This window comes from Anguilla anguilla, chromosome 11 (assembly GCF_013347855.1).
Source record: "Anguilla anguilla isolate fAngAng1 chromosome 11, fAngAng1.pri, whole genome shotgun sequence".
Taxonomy (NCBI): Eukaryota; Metazoa; Chordata; class Actinopteri; order Anguilliformes; family Anguillidae; genus Anguilla; species Anguilla anguilla.
The window spans coordinates 2789878-2813193 of NC_049211.1; the positions used below are offsets into that span (position 1 = coordinate 2789878).

Here is a 23316-nt window from a genome sequence, read left to right on the forward strand (position 1 = left end):
AAATGGCTGATAAACTGCCAACTGAAAAAAAACTCCCGAGATTTAGGGTAAAGGAGTTTGCTGACGCAATGCTGTCAATCCAAGCACTGAAGCCATTTGTCACCAAACACATGTTTCTGTCAGTCCAAATCTGCAGAATTACCTCATGGCTCCTTCTGATACCTCAGAACTGGGTGGACTGAAATAGAGCCCTCTTTATTGTTCTTTTTTTCCCCTTTTACACAGTAAAATGTCCAGCGTTAATTCATTAATTTGTTAATTAACTCTTAACAGAGTACAGTACATACTGTACGAGTCCAACAGGAACTATAACAGGTACCAGGGACCAAGTCTGTAAGAGTGTATTTGACACTGAACATTTTACAGAAACTGTACTGAAACTGAAGCCTTTTTTTTTTAAAGTATAACAAGAATGTGCAGAACAAAATAATGAATACAGTGGCCAGTTCTGACTTTTTGTCTCAATGTCCTCTGAAGTAACCATCAGATGGCTAGGCTGAGAATTGCCACCTCAATAAATGGTTCTCATTTGACACTGCTATGTAAAACCCACTACTGGCTACAATGCATTTCACTCATTTTAACACACTAGTGTAAGGGTGTATGTCTAACCCATGGAACCCAAAGGAACTTTAATTTTATCTGAAGGTCTAAAATGTACAATTTATGATTCTGGGAAATATTCACATTAGGCGAACACTCTTATCCAGGGTGACTTAAACAGATTATATTCAAATTATTCATATGGCTGGCTATTTACAGAAGCAGGTCGGATTAAGTATCTGGCTGAAGGGCACAACGACAGTGTCCTGCCTGGGAATCAAACTGACAAATCCAGGTCTATAACAGTTTGGGTACACCGCCACCTCATAAAACTTTCTTAATATTTTTGACCGAGACTGTGATGACCCTCAGGTGATCTGCAGACCCTAGTCTGGGAAATGACCCCGCTGTTTAAAACCAGTACGCAAGGAAGAATGTTTATATGGTGTCCATCTTGCCCCGGGAGTGAATTGCCAAATTTCAGGGTCCCGTTGGCGTCCAGACCGAACTGCTGCCAGACACAAGACGTGTCCCATCAAAGCACACGACTCACAGTTCCTGCTTTTCAACCCCCTACCCCCAATTTCCATGGGACACAGACCACTATTTTTGCTCACAAAAAAAAAAATTACATTTGTTTACTGGTAATCAGACTTAATAATTCTGGTCTGATTTCCTTTTCAAAAAAAAAAAAATGTCCAGTTTGTTCACTTCAAATAAAGTGCTACCAGAAAAGTAATTAAAAGGCAAGGATGTACATCTAATTTCACATTTGCGGGGAGATCAAACTCGACATTTTTTTAAGGATTTTTTTTTTTTGAGGGGGGGGGGGGGCATGAAGAGTACCATACAACATGATCATATTTGGGGAGGGGGGCATTTTATGTTTTCTGAATAAGTTGACAATGTAGATGTATAAGTTTATTGGAACATTTGGAGTTCTCTAGTAATCATTAATCAGTGTATGATTATAGTGCTTTGGAAAATAGATGGACAACACAAATGGAAAGTGAAAGAAGTACAGACTAGTGGCCATGGAAGTTTTCAGGTTGCAGATATCTGAAGTACTACTACACCTTGTAGGAGGTACCCAGTCTGACTTTCAAATTGAATAAAATACAGCATCCGAAATATTAGCCCAAAGTAATTAATTATGCAACCATAACTACAGAATCTCGCAGTAAATCAGCCTACTTTGGACATCATCTAGGGCTGAAGGAAGGGGTCAGGACAATTAAATTCACAAAATGGGTGTGCGTGTTTTTACTTAACACACCCGCATTTATCCTCAAACTCAAGAGAGCCAAATCGCCACCCGAATCCGTACCGCCCTCGCTCTCCGCTCCCACCAGCTAACGTCTGGGGCGCAATTTCGCGGCGTTATTACAGCATCAGGGGTGGCGCGAGAACAGAGATCGCGGTGAAAGCCTATGAAACAAACTGCGCCTCGCTCAAGACGAAGATAAAAAAATAAACCTCATTAAATTAATTATACACAACAACAATAAATGCTTCGTCGATAAGACATGATAGGTTATAACCAAGACCAAAACAGAACTCCAAAATGAATCTATGGATTCGTTAAGAAGTGGTGGGCTGTCATTGCGTCTCGTGGATTGCGTAAAGTTGCCTTCTTTTTGGCTGGGAGAGCTAAGGACCACTCCGGTTGCAAGACTCATACCTCTTTGAGTGGGGATGGATTAATTGCGGTCTTTTTTTTTTTTAGAGGATCAACTGATCTTCCCCGTGAGGAAACAATCTCAGCTGCGGCTTGCACGCGCTTTGGGAGTTCCTCATTCTCCTGCTCAAGATGACATCGAACTGCATGTTAAGGTCTCTGCTGATGATCATTCTAGCGCTGTTCTCCGCGAATGCGAGCAACTGGCTGTAAGTGTACGGACGCGTTTAATTCTCACCCTCCTCTGCCTTTTTTGTTTTATTTTTTTTTTAAGTCCCTTTTGACATTTTATAGTTTAAAATACTGTAGCTACCTGTTGTTACCTACTGTAGACATAAAGTGAGTGTTGCAGTTCTGTGCGCCCTTTCATTTTCTATCGATTCCCGCTGGACAATTCTGAAACCAGGCATCATTTGTATACAAAAGTTGAAAAAAAACATAACTTGATTATTAGTGCAGTCTGTATGGCTTATTAGCAGCATCGTCCCATTTCGTGTAACTCTCTGTACAATTTGGTTTTTTCATAGGTTAGCATGTTCAGGATTACTTGTGCAATAGAACGAGAACGCAAACTGCATACGACGCCCAGTCATGCTCAGACGATTGCGTGTATGTCGGTCGCGGCGTTGTTTGCGGATGAGGAGTTATGAATGGGGTGGGGGTTTTTAAAATTTATTTTATATGCTTTTTTAACATTTTATTCTTTAAATCGTGATTATTGCCCTACTTCTGAATTGATTTAGCCTACTCTGGTGCATGCATTTTGTGACGGTCCGCTGCCTTTGAGCAGTTCTGCGTTTTCTTACAGTTGCGTTGATTACAGTTACTTGCTAGTACACTTGCTCGACCCAATCAGAAGCCGAATTTGTACGCTTTACAGAAGCTGGAGGTAAAGCTTCTGAATGAATGACTTCCGCAGTATCGATGTCTGACACTAGGGGGCGCGACGGAGAAGTTTGGCAGGCAGTTCAGCACCTGTGCTTTCTAGGAATTCAGCAATTGAATTGAATCCCCACTATTGTTTTGTTTGATCTTTATGTTTTATTCCCTCTTTTAAGCATAATTACGCTTCTCGCCATTGGCTCTTCTCAGTCGGTCTTTTGGATGGAACCGCTCATTTTGGGCAGGTGTTGCAGTCCCCAGGTGTAAGGGGAGAGGCGTGTGCAGTGAGACAGGTGCAGGTGTGCAGACTACAGGTGTGAGGGGTGAAGGGTGTGGAGTCTCCAGGTGTTAGGGGGGTGAGGGGTGTGCAGTGAGACAGCTGCAGGTGTTGCAGTCCCCAGGTGTAAGGGGAGCGGCGTGTGGAGTCTCCAGGTGTGAGGGGTGAAGGGTGTGGAGTCTCCCGGTGTTAGGGGGGTGAGGGGTGTGCAGTGAGACAGGTGGAGGTGTTGAGACTGGAAGCCCCGCCTCCCTGGACTGTTGATTGGCCGGTTAGGGACCCTGATGTGGGGTTGCAGAACAGGGCCCATCCTCAGCACCAGCGCTCACTGAGCCTAAAGTTAATCAAGGTGTTCTTTAATTTTTTTAAATTTTCCTTGAAACACATGACTTGTTGGCATGACATTTTAGGAATTGGAGCCCTTTTAATACATGTCCCTCCCATTTTGAGGGACCAAAAGTAATTGGACAAATTAACATAATCTTGAAATAGTCATCATATTTAGTGCTTGGTTCCAAGTTCTTTGCACTCGATGACTGGCTGAAGTCTGCGACCCATAAACGTCACCAGACGCTGGGTATCTTCCCTGGTGCTGCTCTGCCAGGCCTGTCCTGCAGTCATCATCAGTTGCTGTTTGTTTCTGGGTGGTTTTGCCTTCAGTCTTGTCTTCAGCGTGAAGCGCTTGTTTAATTGGATTCAGATCGGGTGACTGACTTGGCCAATCAGGAACATTCCAATTTGTGGCCCTGAAAAACTCCTGAGTTGCCTTACTAAGCCTTTTTCTTAGGTACTTTTTTCCTTAAGACATTTAATTTACTAAGGTAAGGTTACTAAGAGCAAGGGTTGATGTAAAGTAACAAAACTATTTAAAAAAACAAAAAAAAACAAACAATGCCATTCCTGAGATCTACAGCATCCAATAGGATGTAGTTTCTCCCCTCTTACTTCCCGTCTCTCTGGCTCGTGTGCAGCGCACAGCTGGGATGCATCGCGGCTGCGGTTTGAGATGTCCCAGCATGCCTCTCTCTGACAGGGGCACTCTGGGAGAGTGAGACCGCGGGGTCAGTGCACGCTCCCCTAAATCAGGCCAGCCTCCCCGCTGTCTCCCCCAAAGATAAACTTTTTTTTTTCCCAGAGAGGACATGTTTTTGGCTCGTCCCGGGCCTTCGGAAGGAAATATAACATTTCTCTTTCCACGAGGGCCACTTAACCCCCCCGCCTGCTTTGTTGTTATCATCATCGCTGTCTGTTATCTCAGCAGTCACTCAATTCCACCAGACACCAGAAAAAAACAAGACCAAAACCAAAAATAAAACAAACCAAAAAAAAACAAAAAAAAACAAACATTATTTTTGATATAGTGAAAAAGGGGGTGGGGTCAGTGTTTATGACAAGCAGCCTGGAATGAATCGTGGGCAAATCACTGGGCGCCGTCTGAAAGCCCAGCACGTGCAGGATTCCTCAGGACTGACAGAGTTCCGGAATCTTGAGTGACGCAGAGTCAGCTGACACCCTGCCAGGCTCCGCCCCCCAGACCACTGCCAGCTCATTTTTTTTGTGCCAAATTCCGTTTTAGCTGCAATAACAAACTGAATAATGTTCCGAGGCCAATGTGGCAGTGTTCTATATGACTGAGAGATAATGTTAAGGGGGACATCCAGGGACCAGAAGAAATATACAGGCGGGGAACACTTACATGAATTATCCTAACATTCTGGGAATGTTCTGAGATCCTATTTACATACACGCAGATGCAAAAACACTCCACACTGCTGTAAAAAAAGAAAATTTAAAAATATGCCTGCCTAATTATCGATATAAAAGTGATATCAGTAAGTTAGAGATAAGCTTTCACCAAAATGTTTCACAGAAACTATAACTTTGGCCGAATTCCAAAAGCATTGCTTTTCATTGCTTTTCCAAATTTTGTTCAAGTACCTCAGCATGAGTTGGCCGGCTGTACGTGATGTATGACAGACATGTTATGTATTCCATAAGCCATCCGGCATATGATGGAATACCTGACAGACCCAGCTAGATAAAAGCTGCACTAAACGCTAGAAAGTCATCTCTTGTGCAGCTCATGCTAGGTAGCTACGCAGCACAGACTTGGCAAGGCCCAGTAAAACAATATTGTGCAGGGTTTGCGCATTAAATGATAAAACATATTTTATAAATGTATTTTCCTTGGCCGTAGAAATGACATGCCTATATAAGCAATGTTGGTAATCTTTTGGTTAATATAAACAGCTGTCGTATAAATAAAAGATGTTGTTATTGCTTCGAAATAGATATTGACCAATGGGGAGAATTATGGTACCATCACTTGGCAGATCGTCAAACAGTAGATGAGTATCACTCTCAGGTATCTGCAAGCAGGCTAGGAGGCCCATTTATATCACTACATTTATACAAGGGTATTACTGACCTCATAAACAACTATTTGTGTTGTAACAAGAAAGCAGGATTAGACAGATAACTTATTCTACACAGCTAAACCAATAACATTATCCAAAAGGGAAATCCAAGAAGTCAATAACTGGGGATCTGGAGGCAGGAACATTAAGGAGAAGATGGTGATTTAAAAAGCAAGAAACTCAAGTTCGGAGTGTTGCTGTGCAACTGATTGAAGCTGTGTCTGAACTCTGTGTGTTTACATGAGGTCAGAGGTCACTGTGGTTGTTTGTAAGCACTGAGAGTCAGCTGACTGAGAGTTATACTGTGCGGGAGATATTGAAGATGGTTGACTCTGGCTGTATCGGTATGTGGCATGCCTGTAACTTGGCATACGGCAAACCTGCCAGACAAATAATATTGTGATAATTGCAATTATTTATTCTTTTATCCTGTACAGCTTGGCAGACAAACTTCTCACTCTTGAACCAAACTGCAATTCAGACTTGCATAGAGCCAGTTTCATGGAAGAAGCATGTATTTATTTATTAATTATTTTTTCAAAAACCCACATTTAAAATTATCCTCTGCTTCAATTTACTGTCAGTTTCATAAAAATTTTCTGTTGCTGATACAAGGTTTATGCATGGATGATGATACAGATGAGACATTGCTGCCCCCTGGTGGATAATTGATTTATAGCCAGTGGCCCAGTACAGATAGAATTTCTACCTGCCATACGGATGGTGTGATTGGCTTGTGAGATGCACAGTCTTACCAGGCTGAAGACACAGTGTCTCTGCCAAGTGTAATGGGCAGGTATTTAAAACTAGCATGTCCTTGCGTGGGGGATAATTAGGTGCAGTTCTGTTGGAATCTGTGGGATTCATTTTCAATTAATGGTCACTGAAACCAGACCAAGGTCATTCGGGTATAAGAGACATTCTGCCTCTACCAGTGCAGTTACCAGGTGAAAACAGGACATCGCCTTTAACACAGCTACTTTTCTATTAATGCGAAATTAAAGACCCATAACAGGATCCAGATCATTCAGCGGTTGGGTTTTACATTTAAGTTGCTTTTCTGGGAAGGATCTAAATCTTGTCTTTATGGTATTAAACTGCCGGGACATGGGGCAATGGAATAGAATCAGTCATTTGTAAAACAAAATAAATATCACTGTGTGCCAGTGAAAGTCTACGGAAATGACGACCGAACATTAAACTAATCAGCGCGACAGTTTTCTGTAACAGTCAGCGTGAGGTTACGCCTCATGCGCTGTAATAAATGTGTGGTGTAAAGGTGCGCGCTCAGGTGCATGCTCAGGTGCACGCTCAGGTGTGTGTGTGTGTGTGTGTGTGTGTGCGCACTCCTGCAGGTACCTGGCCAAGCTGTCGTCGGTGGGCAGCATCTCGGAGGAGGAGACGTGCGAGCGGCTGAAGGGGCTGATCCAGCGGCAGGTGCAGGTGTGCCGGCGCAGCGTGGAGGTGATGGACTCCGTGCGGCGCGGTGCCCAGCTCGCCCTGGACGAGTGCCAGCATCAGTTCCGCCACCGCCGCTGGAACTGCTCCACGCGGGACACGCTGCCCGTGTTCGGCAGGGTGGCCACGCAGGGTGAGCCCGCTGGACGGGACTGGGAACTGCAGGGGGTCAGCGGCGGCAAAACCGAGAAAACGAGCGTCGCCTTGACTACCTAATTGGACTGCATTTATATATATTTATATATATTTATATATTTATATATATATATATATATATTTATATAGCGCTATTATCCAAACTACCTGCAGTTACAACCGCAAACACCCAGAATTACCATGACTGTCTGCATTTAAAACTGCAACAAACCAAGAACTGCCACAACTAACAGCAGGGCCCTGTCCACACGTATACGGATTTTTCTGAAAACGTAGTCTTTTCCCCTCCCGTCCACACGAAAACGGCGTTTTAGGTCACTGAGAACGAAGTTTTTTGAAAACGCCTTCCAAGGTGGAGATTTTTCAAAACTCCGGTTTCTCTGTGTTCGCGTGGACAAGAAAAACGGAGCTTTATGAAAACGATGACGTCATGACGTCAACTCGCGCATCAGTTACCATGGCAATTGGTGTATTGCGCATGCGGCAAACGTTGTAGCGTTCTCCTGTGGACGGAGATATTTTTTAAAACGCCGGTCGTGTGGATAGGATTTTTTTTTTTAACTGAGGGGGAAAAAACTACGTTTTCAGAAAAATCCGTATGCATACGGACAGGGCCCAGGTTACAGCTAGTGAAGATGGGAGAGCTCAGCAGTTGCCAGTTCTGGAATAATTCTCAGAAACTGTCATACGTGCACAGAATAAACTTCTCAACAGAAGTTGCTTGATTTAGTGATGAAAGCACATGACACTGATTCAGTCAGGCAGAGTATGTTTGCTCATTTTAGATACTGGGCAAAATTGTATCACATAATTCTGTGTGATAAATGGGACAACAGCACACCCTGCTGGAGAGAATTGTATAAAGCACAGAAGACAGATTTTATGAATTAAGTCGAAGGTCTTATCCAGAGCAGGATAAAATACACCTGGACTAAGGGAAACAAAGTCTATTAAGCCGTACTGTTGTAATGGAGAATGGTTTCCAAAAAAAAAAAAAAATTAAGAGAATAACAAATACATAAAACCATATTCAGTTTTTTAATTCATCGCTGGTATTGATTATATATACGTCCATCTGGAGAATATTGGGAAGGTGGGGTGTTTTTGAGGGCAGACAGCATTTTAACTTTGCGTGTGTGTGTGTGTGTGTGTGCGTGTGTACGTGTGTGTGCGTGTGTGTGTATGTGTGTGTACGTGTGTTTGCGTGCGTGTGTGTTCGTGCGTGTGTGTGTGTTTCCCTGCGTCCGTGTCACAGGTACGAGGGAGGCAGCTTTCGTGTACGCCATCTCGGCGGCGAGCATCGCCTACGCGGTGACCCGCGCCTGCAGCAGCGGAGAGCTGGAGAAGTGTGGGTGCGACCGGAGTGTACAGGGGGTTAGTCCTGAGGGTGAGTCACTGGAGCGTACAGGGGGTTAGTTCTGAGGGTGAGTGACCGCAGCGTACAGGGGATTAGTCCTGAGGGTCAGTGACCAGAGAGTACAGGGGGTTAGTCCTGAGGGTGAGTCATCGGAGTGCAAGGATGTGAGGTTTGACATGTCATTCTGAACATACTGTTACCTTCCCCTGGCTAGCATATCTTTATTGCCTTATCCTCTTAAAACCCAACATAAAAACGTTTTTCGCCATATAAAAAGCGCCCTGGATGACAAAAATAATACTGAAGTTTATTGAATGTCTCTTGTAGTGCAGGTTTCTGCATAGTAGGATACATGGTTCTTGACATTAAGACCAGAGACTCGTGTCCCCTACTGTGGACAAAAAACAAACAAACAAAACAAGGAACTTGAGCCATGAAAGGATGGATGTGAAAAGACAAAGAGGAGAGAAAAATGAGATCTCCACTCTCTCAAAATGAGATCCCCACTCTCAAAATGAGATCTCCACTCTCAAAATGAGATCTCCACTCTCTCAAAATGAGATCTCCACTCTCAAAATGAAGAACTGAGGACCTTCCCTATTTTTTTCTTTTTACTTGCTTCTTACTTAAACCTCTTTCTTTCTTGTTTGAAACTCACTTCCTCACGCACTCTTCTCAGGAGTTACCAGATTACCAGATTACCAGATTACCAGATTACCAGATTACCAGATTACCAGATTACCAGATTACCGGGCAGAGAGTAACCGGGGCCTCTGGCCGAGTGCCCACATGCAATGTCACTCTCAGCCAAACGAGCAAACAGGAAGTCAGGCTTTTATGGCCTGTGGCTGATTAGGCACAGCTGAGCCAGATCAAACTGGCTCCACCCAATCAGCTTCCACCTGCAAGGAAGAGGCTCCTCCCTCTGCCCAGGCTTAGACTTCGGGAAATTCACCGACTTCGGGAAAAACAGCCACCAGTTTCGAGAATTTCGAGAGAAAAAAAGTATGATAAAATCACCTCACGGACTGGGTAGCCATGGCCACGGGTAACAATTAAAACAGCAAATACATGCATGAAAAAGCATCCATGATTACATTTTCCAAAAATGCCATTACTGTTCAAATTTATCCACAGCAACAAGCAGAAATTTCAGAGGCGAGAGGAGTTAATTCACCAGTATCCCGTTAGTAAATCAAATTTGCTTAAATACTGAGCAGATGCTACACAATAGGACCTACATTCAATTTTGGGAAGGGGACATGATTTCAGGCAAACAGCATTGAACTTTCTATAGTCAGTAGAGCAGTGGTAGCCAGCCCTGTTCCTGGAGATCTACCATCCTGTAGGTTTTCACTCCAGGTTAGTTCCTTAAGATAACGCTGATGATTATGAGTTAGTATTTTTATATTGGCATTGGATCACTATTAGCATTCGTTAGCTCTGCCTATAACAGGGCTGTTGGGACACTAAGGGTAAAGCCACACTTCTGACGAAAAGTGACCTTCATAATCGCCACCATTTATTTCAATGGGAGCTGAGTTTTCGCATCCGCAAGGCATGCTGGGATAGCAGTCGAAGACAGTTTAAAAATGTGACGTTTTTTTAATAATCTTGTATGTATTGTATGTATTTTATGTTCGGACCCCAGGAAGATTAGCTGCACACTGTGTATTGCTAATGGAGATCCTAAATAAATAAATAAATCAGTAAAAAAAAATTAGACGTGTAAACTGCCTCTGATTTCGATGCTAGATGAACTCGTCGGAGGACGTGTGGCTCTGCCCTAATGAATGTGTTTTCCGTTCTCCGCAGGGTTCCAGTGGTCGGGCTGCTCGGACAACATCGCGTACGGCGTGGCGTTCTCCGCCTCCTTCGTGGACGTGCGGGAGAGGAGCAAGCGCTCCTCCGCCGGCAGGGCGCTGATGAACCTCCACAACAACGAAGCCGGGAGGAAAGTAGGTTCTGCGCCCGCCAGCCAATCAGCAAGCCCCGACGGGCAGGCTCAGCCAATCATGCGCGAGCTCACCGGAACACGTCCAATCAGAGGGACACACTCGACCAGGGGGATCTGCAACCCTGGTTTTCGAGTGCCGTAGGGGTCTGCTGGTTTTCGTTATCACTCTGCATATAACTGACCAGTTAAAGCAGTTGGTAATTCACAGAGTTATCTCAACTCCCTTGGTTTCTTGGGGCAGAATTGGTTGCCAGTTTCAGCAAACTCTGTGGATCTCTAAGGCCAGGCCTGGCAACCCCTGTGCTGGCGCTAGCAAAGAGGATGTGTCGCGCCAGATAAATTAGAACATAACGAGGATCCGGCATCATAAATCTCACGGTTTCCAGCCGTATTCTGGGAGAGTAACCTTCCCAGCTCCAGGTTTTAACTCAAGTACCCTTTTATAGAGCCTTAATATCTGCCGTTATGACCTGTGATTATCTGTCTTCATGCTAAGTACCCATTACAGCTGTTTCAAGCGTCCCCTGGACGGAAATTGCACGGAAGTATGAGACTCTAAGCCGCCATCTGAGCAATAATGAAAATAATAAATCAATTATTTTTAGCCGCTGGAAGAAAATAACTTACGCATACACGGATATTAAGAGATCGTTATATGGTGAATGTAGTAAAATAGTCCCAGAGTTAAGATAATAAAAAAGCAGATTAATGTTTGCTTGTGGCTCTTAAAGGCAGATATGTCATATTTAGAGGCCAGTTTGAGCAGATGTTTATATTCAGCGGTGAAGTTAAAAGCGTGACGTTAACTGTGGTTTTTCTAGCGAGTTGCTTAGCTGTAATATCAGTAACGGCGCTTCCACTGAAAAACTCAGAAACTGAGAACATGGTATTGTCAATGGCAACCAGCACAGCTGAAAACTGTTTCAGTGACCCAGTGAAGCACAAGTGATTTTTCGCTAAAGCTCTACACATCCTCACTAAAGGTCTACACATCCTCACTAAAGCATAACACATCCTCACTAAAACACTACACATCTTCACTAAAGGTCTACACATCCTCACTAAAGCATAACACATCCTCACTAAAACACTACACATCTTCACTAAAGCTCTACACATCCTCACTAAAGCTCTACACATCCTCACTAAAGTTCTACACATCCTCACTAAAGCATAACACATCCTCACTAAAACACTACACATCTTCACTAAAGCTCTACACATCCTCACTAAAGTTCTACACATCCTCACTAAAGCTCTACACATCCTCACTAAAGCTCTACACATCCTCACTAAAGTTCTACACATCCTCACTAAAGCATAACACATCCTCACTAAAGGTCTACACAACCTCACTAAAGCATAACACATCCTCACTAAAACACTAGACATCTTCACTAAAGCTCTACACATCCTCACTAAAGCTCTACACATCCTCACTAAAGTTCTACACATCCTCACTAAAGCATAACACATCCTCACTAAAACACTACACATCTTCAATAAAGCTCTACACATCCTCACTAAAGTTCTACACATCCTCACTAAAGCTCTACACATCCTCACTAAAGTTCTACACATCCTCACTAAAGCTCTACACATCCTCACTAAAGCTCTACACATCCTCAGTAAAGCTCTACACATCCTCACTAAGGCACTACACATCCTCACTAAGGCACTACACATCCTCACTACACATCCTCACTACACATCCTCACTAAAGTTCTACACATCCTCACTAAAGCATAACACATCCTCACTAAAACACTACACATCTTCACTAAAGCTCTACACATCCTCACTAAAGTTCTACACATCCTCACTAAAGCGCTACACATCCTCACTAAAGCTCTACACATCCTCACAAAAGCTCTACACATCCTCACTAAAGCATAACACATCCTCACTAAAGTACTACACATCCTCACTAAAGCACAACACATCCTCACTAAAGTTCTACACATCCTCACTAAAGCTCTACACATCCTCGCTAAAGCTCTACACATCCTCACTAAAGCTCTACACATCCTCAAAAAACACTACACATCCTCACTAAAGTTCTACACATCCTCACTAAAGCATGACACATCCTCACTAAAGTTCTACACATCCTCACTAAAGTACTACACATCTTCACTAAAGCTCTACACATCTTCACTAAAGCTCTACACATCCTCACTAAAGCGCTACACATCCTCACTAAAGCTCTACACATCCTCACTAAAGCATAACACATCCTCACTAAGACACTACACATCTTCACTAAAGCTCTACACATCCTCACTAAAGTTCTACACATCCTCACTAAAGCTCTACACATCCTCACTAAAGTTCTACACATCCTCACTAAAGCTCTACACATCCTCAGTAAAGTTCTACACATCCTCACTAAAGCATAACACATCCTCACTAAAGTTCTACACATCCTCACTAAAGCTCTACACATCCTCACTAAAGTTCTACACATCCTCACTAAAGCTCTACACATCCTCACTAAAGCTCTACACATCCTCACTAAAGCATAACACATCCTCACTAAAGTACTACACATCCTCACTAAAGCTCTACACATCCTCACTAAAGCTCTACACATCCTCACTAAAGTACTACACATCTTCACTAAAGCATAACACATCCTCACTAAAGTTCTACACATCCTCACTAAAGCTCTACACATCCTCACTAAAGCTCTACACATCCTCAGTAAAGTTCTACACATCCTCACTAAAGCATAACACATCCTCACTAAAGTTCTACACATCCTCACTAAAGCTCTACACATCCTCACTAAAGTTCTACACATCCTCACTAAAGCTCTACACATCCTCACTAAAGCTCTACACATCCTCACTAAAGCATAACACATCCTCACTAAAGTACTACACATCCTCACTAAAGCTCTACACATCCTCACTAAAGCTCTACACATCCTCACTAAAGTACTACACATCCTCACTAAAGCATAACACATCCTCACTAAAGCTCTACACATCCTCACTAAAGCATAACACATCCTCACTAAAGTACTACACATCCTCACTAAAGCTCTACACATCCTCACTAAAGCTCTACACATCCTCACTAAAGTACTACACATCCTCACTAAAGCATAACACATCCTCACTAAAGCTCTACACATCCTCACTAAAGTACTACACATCCTCACTAAAGCATAACACATCCTCACTAAAGCTCTACACATCCTCACTAAAGCACTACACATCCTCACTAAAGCTCTACACATCCTCACTAAAGCTCTACACATCCTCACTAAAGCATAACACATCCTCACTAAAGCTCTACACATCCTCACTAAAGCATAACACATCCTCACTAAAACACTACACATCTTCACTAAAGCTCTACACATCCTCACTAAAGTTCTACACATCCTCACTAAAACACTACACATCTTCACTGAAGCTCTACACATCCTCACTAAAGCTCTACACATCCTCACTAAAGCTCTACACATCCTCACTAAAGCTGTACATATCCTCACTAAAGTCCTACACATCCTCACTAAAGCATAACACATCCTCACTAAAACACTACACATCCTCACTAAAGCTCTACACATCCTCACTAAAGCTCTACATATCCTCACTAAAGTTCTACACATCCTCACTAAAACAATACACATCTTCACTAAAGCTCTACACATCCTCACTAAACATCCTCACTAAAGCTCTACACATCCTCACTAAAGCTCTACACATCTTCACTAAAGCATAACACATCCTCACTAAAGCTCTACACATCCTCACTAAAACAATACACATCCTCACTAAAGCTCTACACATCCTCACTAAACATCCTCACTAAAGCTCTACACATCCTCACTAAAGCTCTACACATCCTCACTAAACATCCTCACTAAAGCTCTACACATCCTCACTAAAGCTCTACACATCCTCACTAAAGCATAACACATCCTCACTAAAACACTACACATCTTCACTAAAGCTCTACACATCCTCACTAAAGTTCTACACATCCTCACTAAAGCTCTACACATCCTCACTAAACATCCTCACTAAAGCACTACACATCCTCACTAAAGCTCTACACATCCTCACTAAAGCATAACACATTCTCACTAAAGTTCTACACATCCTCACTAAAGCTCTACACATCCTCACTAAACATCCTCACTAAAGCACTACACATCCTCACTAAAGCACTACACATCTTCACTAAAGCTCTACACATCCTCACTAAAGTTCTACACATCCTCACTAAAGCTCTACACATCCTCACTAAACATCCTCACTAAAGCTCTACACATCCTCACTAAAGCTCTACACATCTTCACTAAAGCTCTACACATCCTCACTAAAGCTCTACACATCCTCACTAAAGCATAACACATCCTCACTAAAACACTACACATCTTCACTAAAGCTCTACACATCCTCACTAAAGTTCTACACATCCTCACTAAAGCTCTACACATCCTCACTAAACATCCTCACTAAAGCACTACACATCCTCACTAAAGCTCTACACATCCTCACTAAAGCATAACACATCCTCACTAAAACACTACACATCCTCACTAAAGCTCTACACATCCTCACTAAAGCATGACACATCCTCACTAAAGTTCTACACATCCTCACTAAAGTACTACACATCTTCACTAAAACACTACACATCTTCACTAAAGCTCTACACATCCTCACTAAAGCTCTACACATCCTCACTAAAGCTCTACACATCCTCACTAAAGCTCTACACATCCTCACTAAAGCATAACACATCCTCACTAAAACACTACACATCCTCACTAAAGCTCTACACATCCTCACTAAAGCATGACACATCCTCACTAAAGTTCTACACATCCTCACTAAAGCTCTACACATCTTCACTAAAGTTCTACACATCCTCACTAAAGCTCTACACATCCTCACTCAAGCTCTACACATCCTCACTAAAGTTCTACACATCCTCACTAAAGCTCTACACATCCTCACTAAAGCTCTACACATCCTCACTAAAGCGCTACACATCCTCACTAAAGCTCTACACATCCTCACTAAAGCTCTACACATCCTCACTAAAGCATAACACATCCTCACTAAAGCTCTACACATCCTCACTAAAGCACTACACATCCTCACTAAAGCATAACACATCCTCACTAAAACACTACACATCCTCACTAAAGCTCTACACATCCTCACTAAAGCTCTACACATCCTCACTACACATCCTCACTAAAGCACTACACATCCTCACTAAAGCTCTACACATCCTCACTAAAGCTCTACACATCCTCACTAAAGCTCTACACATCCTCACTAAAGCACTACACATCCTCACTAAAGCTCTACACATCCTCACTAAAGCTCTACACATCCTCACTAAAGCTCTACACATCCTCACTAAAGCACTACACATCCTCACTAAAGCACTACACATCTTCACTAAAGCACTACACATCCTCACTAAAGCACTACACATCCTCACTAAAGCTCTACACATCCTCACTACACATCCTCACTAAAGCTCTACACATCCTCACTACACATCCTCACTAAAGCACTACACATCCTCACTAAAGCTCTACACATCCTCACTAAAGCACTACACATCCTCACTACACATCCTCACTAAAGCACGACACATCCTCACTAAAGCACTACACATCCTCACTAAAGCTCTACACATCCTCACTACACATCCTCACTACACATCCTCACTAAAGCTCTACACATCCTCACTACACATCCTCACTACACATCCTCACTAAAGCTCTACACATCCTCACTACACATCCTCACTAAAGCTCTACACATCCTCACTAAAGCACTACACATCCTCACTAAAGCTCTACACATCCTCACTAAAGTACTACACATCCTCACTAAAGCTCTACACATCCTCACTACACATCCTCACTAAAGTTTTACACATCCTCACTAAAGCACTACACATCCTCACTAAAGCTCTACACATCCTCACTAAAGTACTACACATCCTCACTAAAGCTCTACACATCCTCACTAAAGCTCTACACATCCTCACTACACATCCTCACTAAAGTTTTACACATCCTCACTAAAGCACTACACATCCTCACTAAAGCTCTACACATCCTCACTAAAGCACTACACATCCTCACTAAAGCTCTACACATCCTCACTAAAGTACTACACATCCTCACTAAAGTACTACACATCCTCACTAAAGCTCTACACATCCTCACTAAAGTACTACACATCCTCACTAAAGTACTACACATCCTCACTAAAGCTCTACACATCCTCACTAAAGTACTACACATCCTCACTAAAGCTCTACACATCCTCACTAAAGTACTACACATCCTCACTAAAGCACTACACATCCTCACTAAAGCAGGACACATCCTCACTAAAGCATGACACATCCTCACTAAAATACTACACATCCTCACTAAAGCTCTACACATCCTCACTACACATCCTCACTAAAGCTCTACACATCCTCACTAAAGTACTACACATCCTCACTAAAGCTCTACACATCCTCACTAAAGCACTACACATCCTCACTAAAGCAGGACACATCCTCACTAAAGCATGACACATCCTCACTAAAATACTACACATCCTCACTAAAGCATGACACATCCTCACTAAAACTCTACACATCCTCACTAAAGTACTACACATCCTCACTACACATCCTCACTAAAGTACTACACATCCTCACTACACATCCTCACTAAAGTACTACACATCCTCACTAAAGCATGACACATCCTCACTAAAACTCTACACATCCTCACTAAAGCTCTACACATCCTCACTAAAACATGACACATCCTCACTAAAGCTCTACACATCCTCACTAAAGCAACAACCAATCCTGAAAACATACAGATCACATCCATAACGAACCCTAAAAAGAAAAACCTGAACCCATAAAAAAATACCATAATCTGAACTAGTGCAAAGAATGGGAGTGGCTGTTGTTTGTTACCGTGGAGACGGTGGACTGAGCGTGCTCTGTCGCTGCCCCCCCCAGGCTATCCTGCGCCACATGCGCGTGGAGTGCAAGTGCCACGGCGTTTCGGGGTCCTGCGAGGTGCGCACCTGCTGGCGGGCCACGCCCTCCTTCCGCAGGGTGGGCGGGGTCCTGAAGGAGAAGTTCGACGGGGCCACGGAGGTGGAGCTCCGTGCGGTGGGCTCCGGCAGGGCCCTGGTGCCCAAAAACCCCCAGTTCAAGCCGCACACGGACGAGGACCTGGTGTACCTGGACCCCAGCCTGGACTTCTGCGAGCGGGACGCCCCGAGCGGGGTCCTGGGCACGGCGGGGCGGCGCTGCAACAGGACGTCCAAGGCCATCGACGGCTGCGAGCTCATGTGCTGCGGGCGGGGCTTCCGCAGCCAGGAGGCGGAGCTTGTGGAGCGGTGCGGCTGCAAGTTCCACTGGTGCTGCCACGTCAGGTGCAAGCAGTGCCGCAGGACGGTGGAGCTGCACACCTGCCGGTGACCCCGCCCTGCCCCCCCCCCCCCCCCCGCCAGTGAACCATCATGCCCCCTCCTGGTGACCCACCCTGCCCCCCCCACCAGTGAACCACCCCGCCCCCCTGCCAGTGACCTGCACTGCCCCCCCCCCCCCCCCCAGCAAACCATCCCGCCCCCTGCTGGTGACCCACCCTGCCCCCCCCCCGCCAGTGAACCACCTTGCCCCGCCCCCCCCATTTGTGTCCCGCCCTGCCCTGCCCCCCCCTCCATGCCAGTGCCAGCTCCACCCCCTTGTGCCGAGGATATGAAACAATCCAAAAATAAACACTGACAGAAGGACAAAAAAGAGGTCCCATCCATCTTAGATGACGACCGCTATAAAGACATTAATGACATTATAAAATAAAATATATATTTTCTAACGTGATGTTCTAAAGGATCCTTTTTCTTTTTTTAAGTTCACTTTGTTTTTGTTATTTATTCAGGAAGATCCCTGGGGTACTGTTTCCCCTGAAACAGCGACGTGTGTGTGTGTGTATATGTGTGTGTGTAGAGTATATGTGTTTGTGTGTGAGTGTGTGTATGTATGTGTGTGTGTGTGTGTGTCATTATGGAAACAGTGCAGAAGGCAGATTTCAACTCTTACAAAGTCCCCACAGCCTCCAGTAAGACTCCAGCTGTGAGTGATAGATTCATATCAGACGAAAGCTTATAGAACAGTGTTTTGGGGTTGGAGTGATTTTTTTCTCTTGCTCTTTTTGCATGGTACCCTAATGTTACATACCCAGCATGCACCTCTTCGGTTCTGAAGGGAGTGTGATTCTAATGGACAGTGGAAGGGGCTTCCTGAATGACCCTGGGAGGTCTTGACCACAGCTGGCCGGTGGCATAGTCTGGACATAAGCCAGCAACCCCCCCTCCCTCCAGCTGCCATGCCAGAATGGACAATTATTAATAGAAACTCTGAGAATGGAGAAAGTGCTGACACTGCACCTGCAAACTGGCACCGTCCCCTGCAGCAGATGTGGTTTGTTATTGTAGTGGTTTGTTATTGTAGAGTAAATGAAGGAGGATGCCAGAAATGGCTGGCCTCCATAATAAACCAGCAGCCCCCATTAATTACATCTGCAGTTACAGCAAGCGGGGCCTTGCTGTGCCCGTACATGTGGAACAGTGAGAAAAATTTGCAAAATTTACCAAAGAAAACTGAAAGCCGTTCTGATTTAGACAGGAAAGATTCACTCTGTCAGTGGAAGGAACATGTTTGTTTTACAGTTTCAGGACACGTCAACAATGGTCCTCTGGTCTCCGGTCCTTTTCAGCTTCACAGAATAATGAACCGCTGCGCGAGTCGGCCCTCGAGCGAGAGCAGAAAAGTTACCAGTTTCTTTCATTTTTCACTCCTATTTTAAGTCATGAAATGCAAGAGAGATTTTATTTTTAGTGAAAAGTGCTCTGGCCTGTTTCCAATTCCCATGTCCAATGTCACATTAATTGTAAAAAAAATGTGTTTTGGGAAGAAAACTGACATCTCTCGATTTGAACGACACGTTTGCTATTTTACCTCTCTTCTAGGGACACACACTCACACACACACACACACACACACACACACACACATACACACACACACACACTCACACACACACACACACACACACACACTCACACACCCACTCACACACACACACACACACACACACACACGCACACGCACGCGCACGCGCACGCGCACACACACACACACTCACACACACACGCACACAAAGACAAGAAGCACTCTCAAGAGCCCGGGAAAATATGCAAGGCGCAAGCTTTCTGTGTTTCTTGTAACATTATCTTAAACCTTGGCCCCCCCCTAGTGGAAGAGGATATGTATGTCCACCAGGGGGCAGTAGACGGCAGGCCTGTGTTTCCCTGCGTTACTCCACAGCACAAAAGCTCTCCATTTTGTGAATCGCACTAATGCCCACCAGGTCAGCTATGCGGAATGTTGGAATCTGGGCGGGTCCCTTCGGTTGCCATGGCAACCCCTGAATGTACAGCATTGTTTCTGTGCAACAACAAAAAAACTGCTTAACTTTACACATTGGCACGATGTCACGTGACCTCCCAAGTGTATCCATGAATTTCTAATTGCAGGAGGTTCATCATGATGCACACAACATGACATTACATTACAGGTGTTTAGTAGACGCTCTTAATCAGAGCAACTTACACAACTTCAACATAGTATTTGCATTGCATCCATTTATACAGCTGGATATATACTGAAGCAATGCAGCTTAAGTACCTTGCATCAGGGTACAACGGCAGTGTCCTACCTGGGAATCGAACCGGCAACCTTTAGGATACAAGATCAAGTCTTCACCAATTATAACAAATAGTAAGTAGTTCCCACACCACTTACCCCTGAATAATTATTTGGACAGTATGTGATCTGATGTTCTGTGAAATCTCGCTGTTATGTGTGTCAAGTCAAGGCCGCCATTAGCTTTAGCGATTAATGATAAAGAAACAAAAAGTTTTCTTCTCACCTCCAGGCTATTTTCTAACAGCCGCACTAACGGCTGCTTCGACAGCTTGCACACATGCATGAAAAACGTCCTCTAGTCTGTGACCAGATCAACCACAGAGTTCAGCTGCCCATCACACACAAACCACACCTTCCTCTTACACTGAAATACAACAGAATGCATTTCAAGCCATGGACCCACAAGTGTGACATGAACCCAGCTGGTTTCACCAACTCACATTTCAGCTGAGTGTGAGTATGTGTATTAAATCCCACAGGACCCCACGTCAAATATTTGCTCAGCGTTTCCCAACAGGTGTGCCGCGGCACTCAGGTGTGCCGTCGGCCGAGGTCAGGTGTGCCATGTGAAAAATCCTTTATAAAACATTTTAATGTTCAAATGAATTTTTTTTTTAAACTTAAATGAACAAATCCCATTCACAAAAGCCAAAATAAATGTCATTAAAATGCATATCGCTTAATTAAAACCCCAAAAGAACATTTAGGCCTACGTGCGTGCGTGTGTGCGTGTGTGGAGGGGGGCTGCAGGGTGTTTATTTTTCATGCTTTTGAGAGTGGTGTGCCATGAGATTCTGTAAATTTAGAAAGTGTGCCGCGGAAGGAAGAAGGCTGGGAAACGCTGATTTAGCAAACGCTCACTGAATGGAAGGGGAATGAAACAGTAAAGAGTATATCCACCTAAAACCACGCAGTGACACGCTGATTTCAACCAATCAGTGTTCTAATATGGAGAGCAATCTTGTGAATCGACCAATGAGGGCCATGGACTGCACCACCTATTCATCTGGTCTATCAAACCCTAAGCTCTCCAATCTCAAACCTCTACACACTGCTTAAATCCCAATAGAGAGTGAATAAAAGTGATCATATAATCAATTACTGTTTAGCCTTTATTTAGGCGGGATGAAGCTGCAGCTGCAGTTTCATTAGGAAGTGAGGTCAGTAACGGCATGTGACGGAATCCAGAGGCGCACACACACGCACACACACACACACATACACACACACACACACACACACACACACACACACACACACACACAAACAGGTGGACAGAGCACTGAAGGCCATTAAGGTAGAAGTTTAATAAAAACTTTTTTTTGAAAATAATGCACATACAAAAAAACAAACAAAACAAAACAAAAAAACATACATCAAAGCATTTGGTTTCCTACCATGAAAAAAAAGCCGTACGACGGAGCTGGTGAAAGATGTGGAAAATATCATGACAAAATAACTGCTCAAACGAAAAACAAAAAACAAAAAAAAAACTGAAACTTGGTTAAAAAAAAAAAAAAAAAAGTATAACACTGGAGTCTACACTGTCATTTTTCTTTCATTTTTCGAACATCTTAAATGATTAATTGTGTTAATCTGAGCAGAGAAACCTGGGGGCTGTAATTTCGCTTGGTCCCTGTCACCGCGGTGACACGCCTCTCATCCCGCTAACACTATCAAAGGTCCCTGTTGCTAGGCAACCTCAGTCAGTCACACACCGCCTCAGATCTGCGAAGACACATCTTACAAAAAAAAAACAAACAAAAAAACAAAGGAATTCAATCGATCTCAGAAAATAAAATACTAGTCAGTCACCGCGTGTACTTCCTTCAAGTGGTCTAAAAGGGGCACTGATGCAGGTGTGTGTGCGTGTGTGTGTGTGTGTGTGTGTGCCAACAGGCTCCCCCATATACTCTCTCTTCATCCACCCATTGGTTTAGATAGGGGAGCCATTATCCATTAAAATAAACATTAAAAAAAAATAATAATGAAACCCCCCCCTCTGAGGAGGCCTCCTGAAATGCTTGGACATACAGTACTGAATGTAGGCGGGGCAGTGAGACTGTTAAATATTGAAATTCTGTGAGTGAAGGAACCGATTACTAATGATGGTACATATATATATACACACATATATGTGTGTGTTTATATATGTATATATGTAGGTGCATGTGTGTGTATATATATATATATATATATATATATATATATATATAATGACAAACATTAGGAATCAGCTCCTGTGCTGGGTTGTGGAATCCTATGAGGACTGCTGTTACAACTGAGCCCAACCCCTGCAACAAGGGGCTATCTTCTGTGTGCGCGCGGTTCTGTGTGCGTTTGTGTATGTGTGCGCGCGCACGTTAGTTTGTGTGTGTGTGCGTGTCCAATGTGGCACTTCGGATAATCACATCCAACCCCCCCTGTCCCTGCCCAACAACCCCACCCCCCCACCCCCCACCCCCCACCCAACCCTGGCGAGTGAATCACATCACAATAAGAGTCACTGCGAAGCGGCATAAACGACAGGAGTGTGATCACGCTAAGCACCTCGCTAGCCCGCTGCGGCGCTACGCTAACGGGCGCTAACGGGCGCTAACAGGGACACAGACACGGAGAGGCAGCCCGTACACACACGGCTCACCTACTCCGCCCTGTGCGGCAGTGCTGCGGGTTCACTAAGCATTCTGAGTGTATCTTCACTGTGGAGTAAGAACGGAAAGTAGTATTTAGAGAAGGAAGCTGGCGGCCCAGTTTGAGCGGGGTACAGGAGGACGGGGAATGGGGGGGGGGGGGGGAGGGGGAGAGGGGGGGGTG

The 23316-nt window shown here is 44.1% G+C and overlaps 1 protein-coding gene across 1 annotated transcript; it reads left to right on the top strand.

Annotated features, from left to right (window-relative positions):
* The first annotated feature begins 1928 nt into the window (after positions 1-1928).
* LOC118207389 (protein Wnt-4a-like) lies at positions 1929-18229 on the top strand. The gene is made up of 5 exons (XM_035380897.1): positions 1929-2430; positions 7153-7388; positions 8667-8798; positions 10584-10726; positions 17743-18229. The coding sequence occupies exons 1-5, from the start codon at positions 2354-2356 to the stop codon at positions 18208-18210; spliced, it is 1056 nt and encodes a 351-aa protein (XP_035236788.1). The 5' UTR covers positions 1929-2353; the 3' UTR covers positions 18211-18229.
* Positions 18230-23316: the final 5087 nt, after the last annotated feature.

Coding starts and splice junctions, on each gene's coding strand:
- LOC118207389 (XM_035380897.1), top strand. CDS start 2,354: ATGACATCGAACTGCATGTTAAGGTCTCTGCTGATGATCATTCTAGCG. Junction 2,431..7,152: donor GCGAATGCGAGCAACTGGCT/GTAAGTGTACGG, acceptor GCACTCCTGCAG/GTACCTGGCCAAGCTGTCGT. Junction 10,727..17,742: donor ACAACGAAGCCGGGAGGAAA/GTAGGTTCTGCG, acceptor TGCCCCCCCCAG/GCTATCCTGCGCCACATGCG.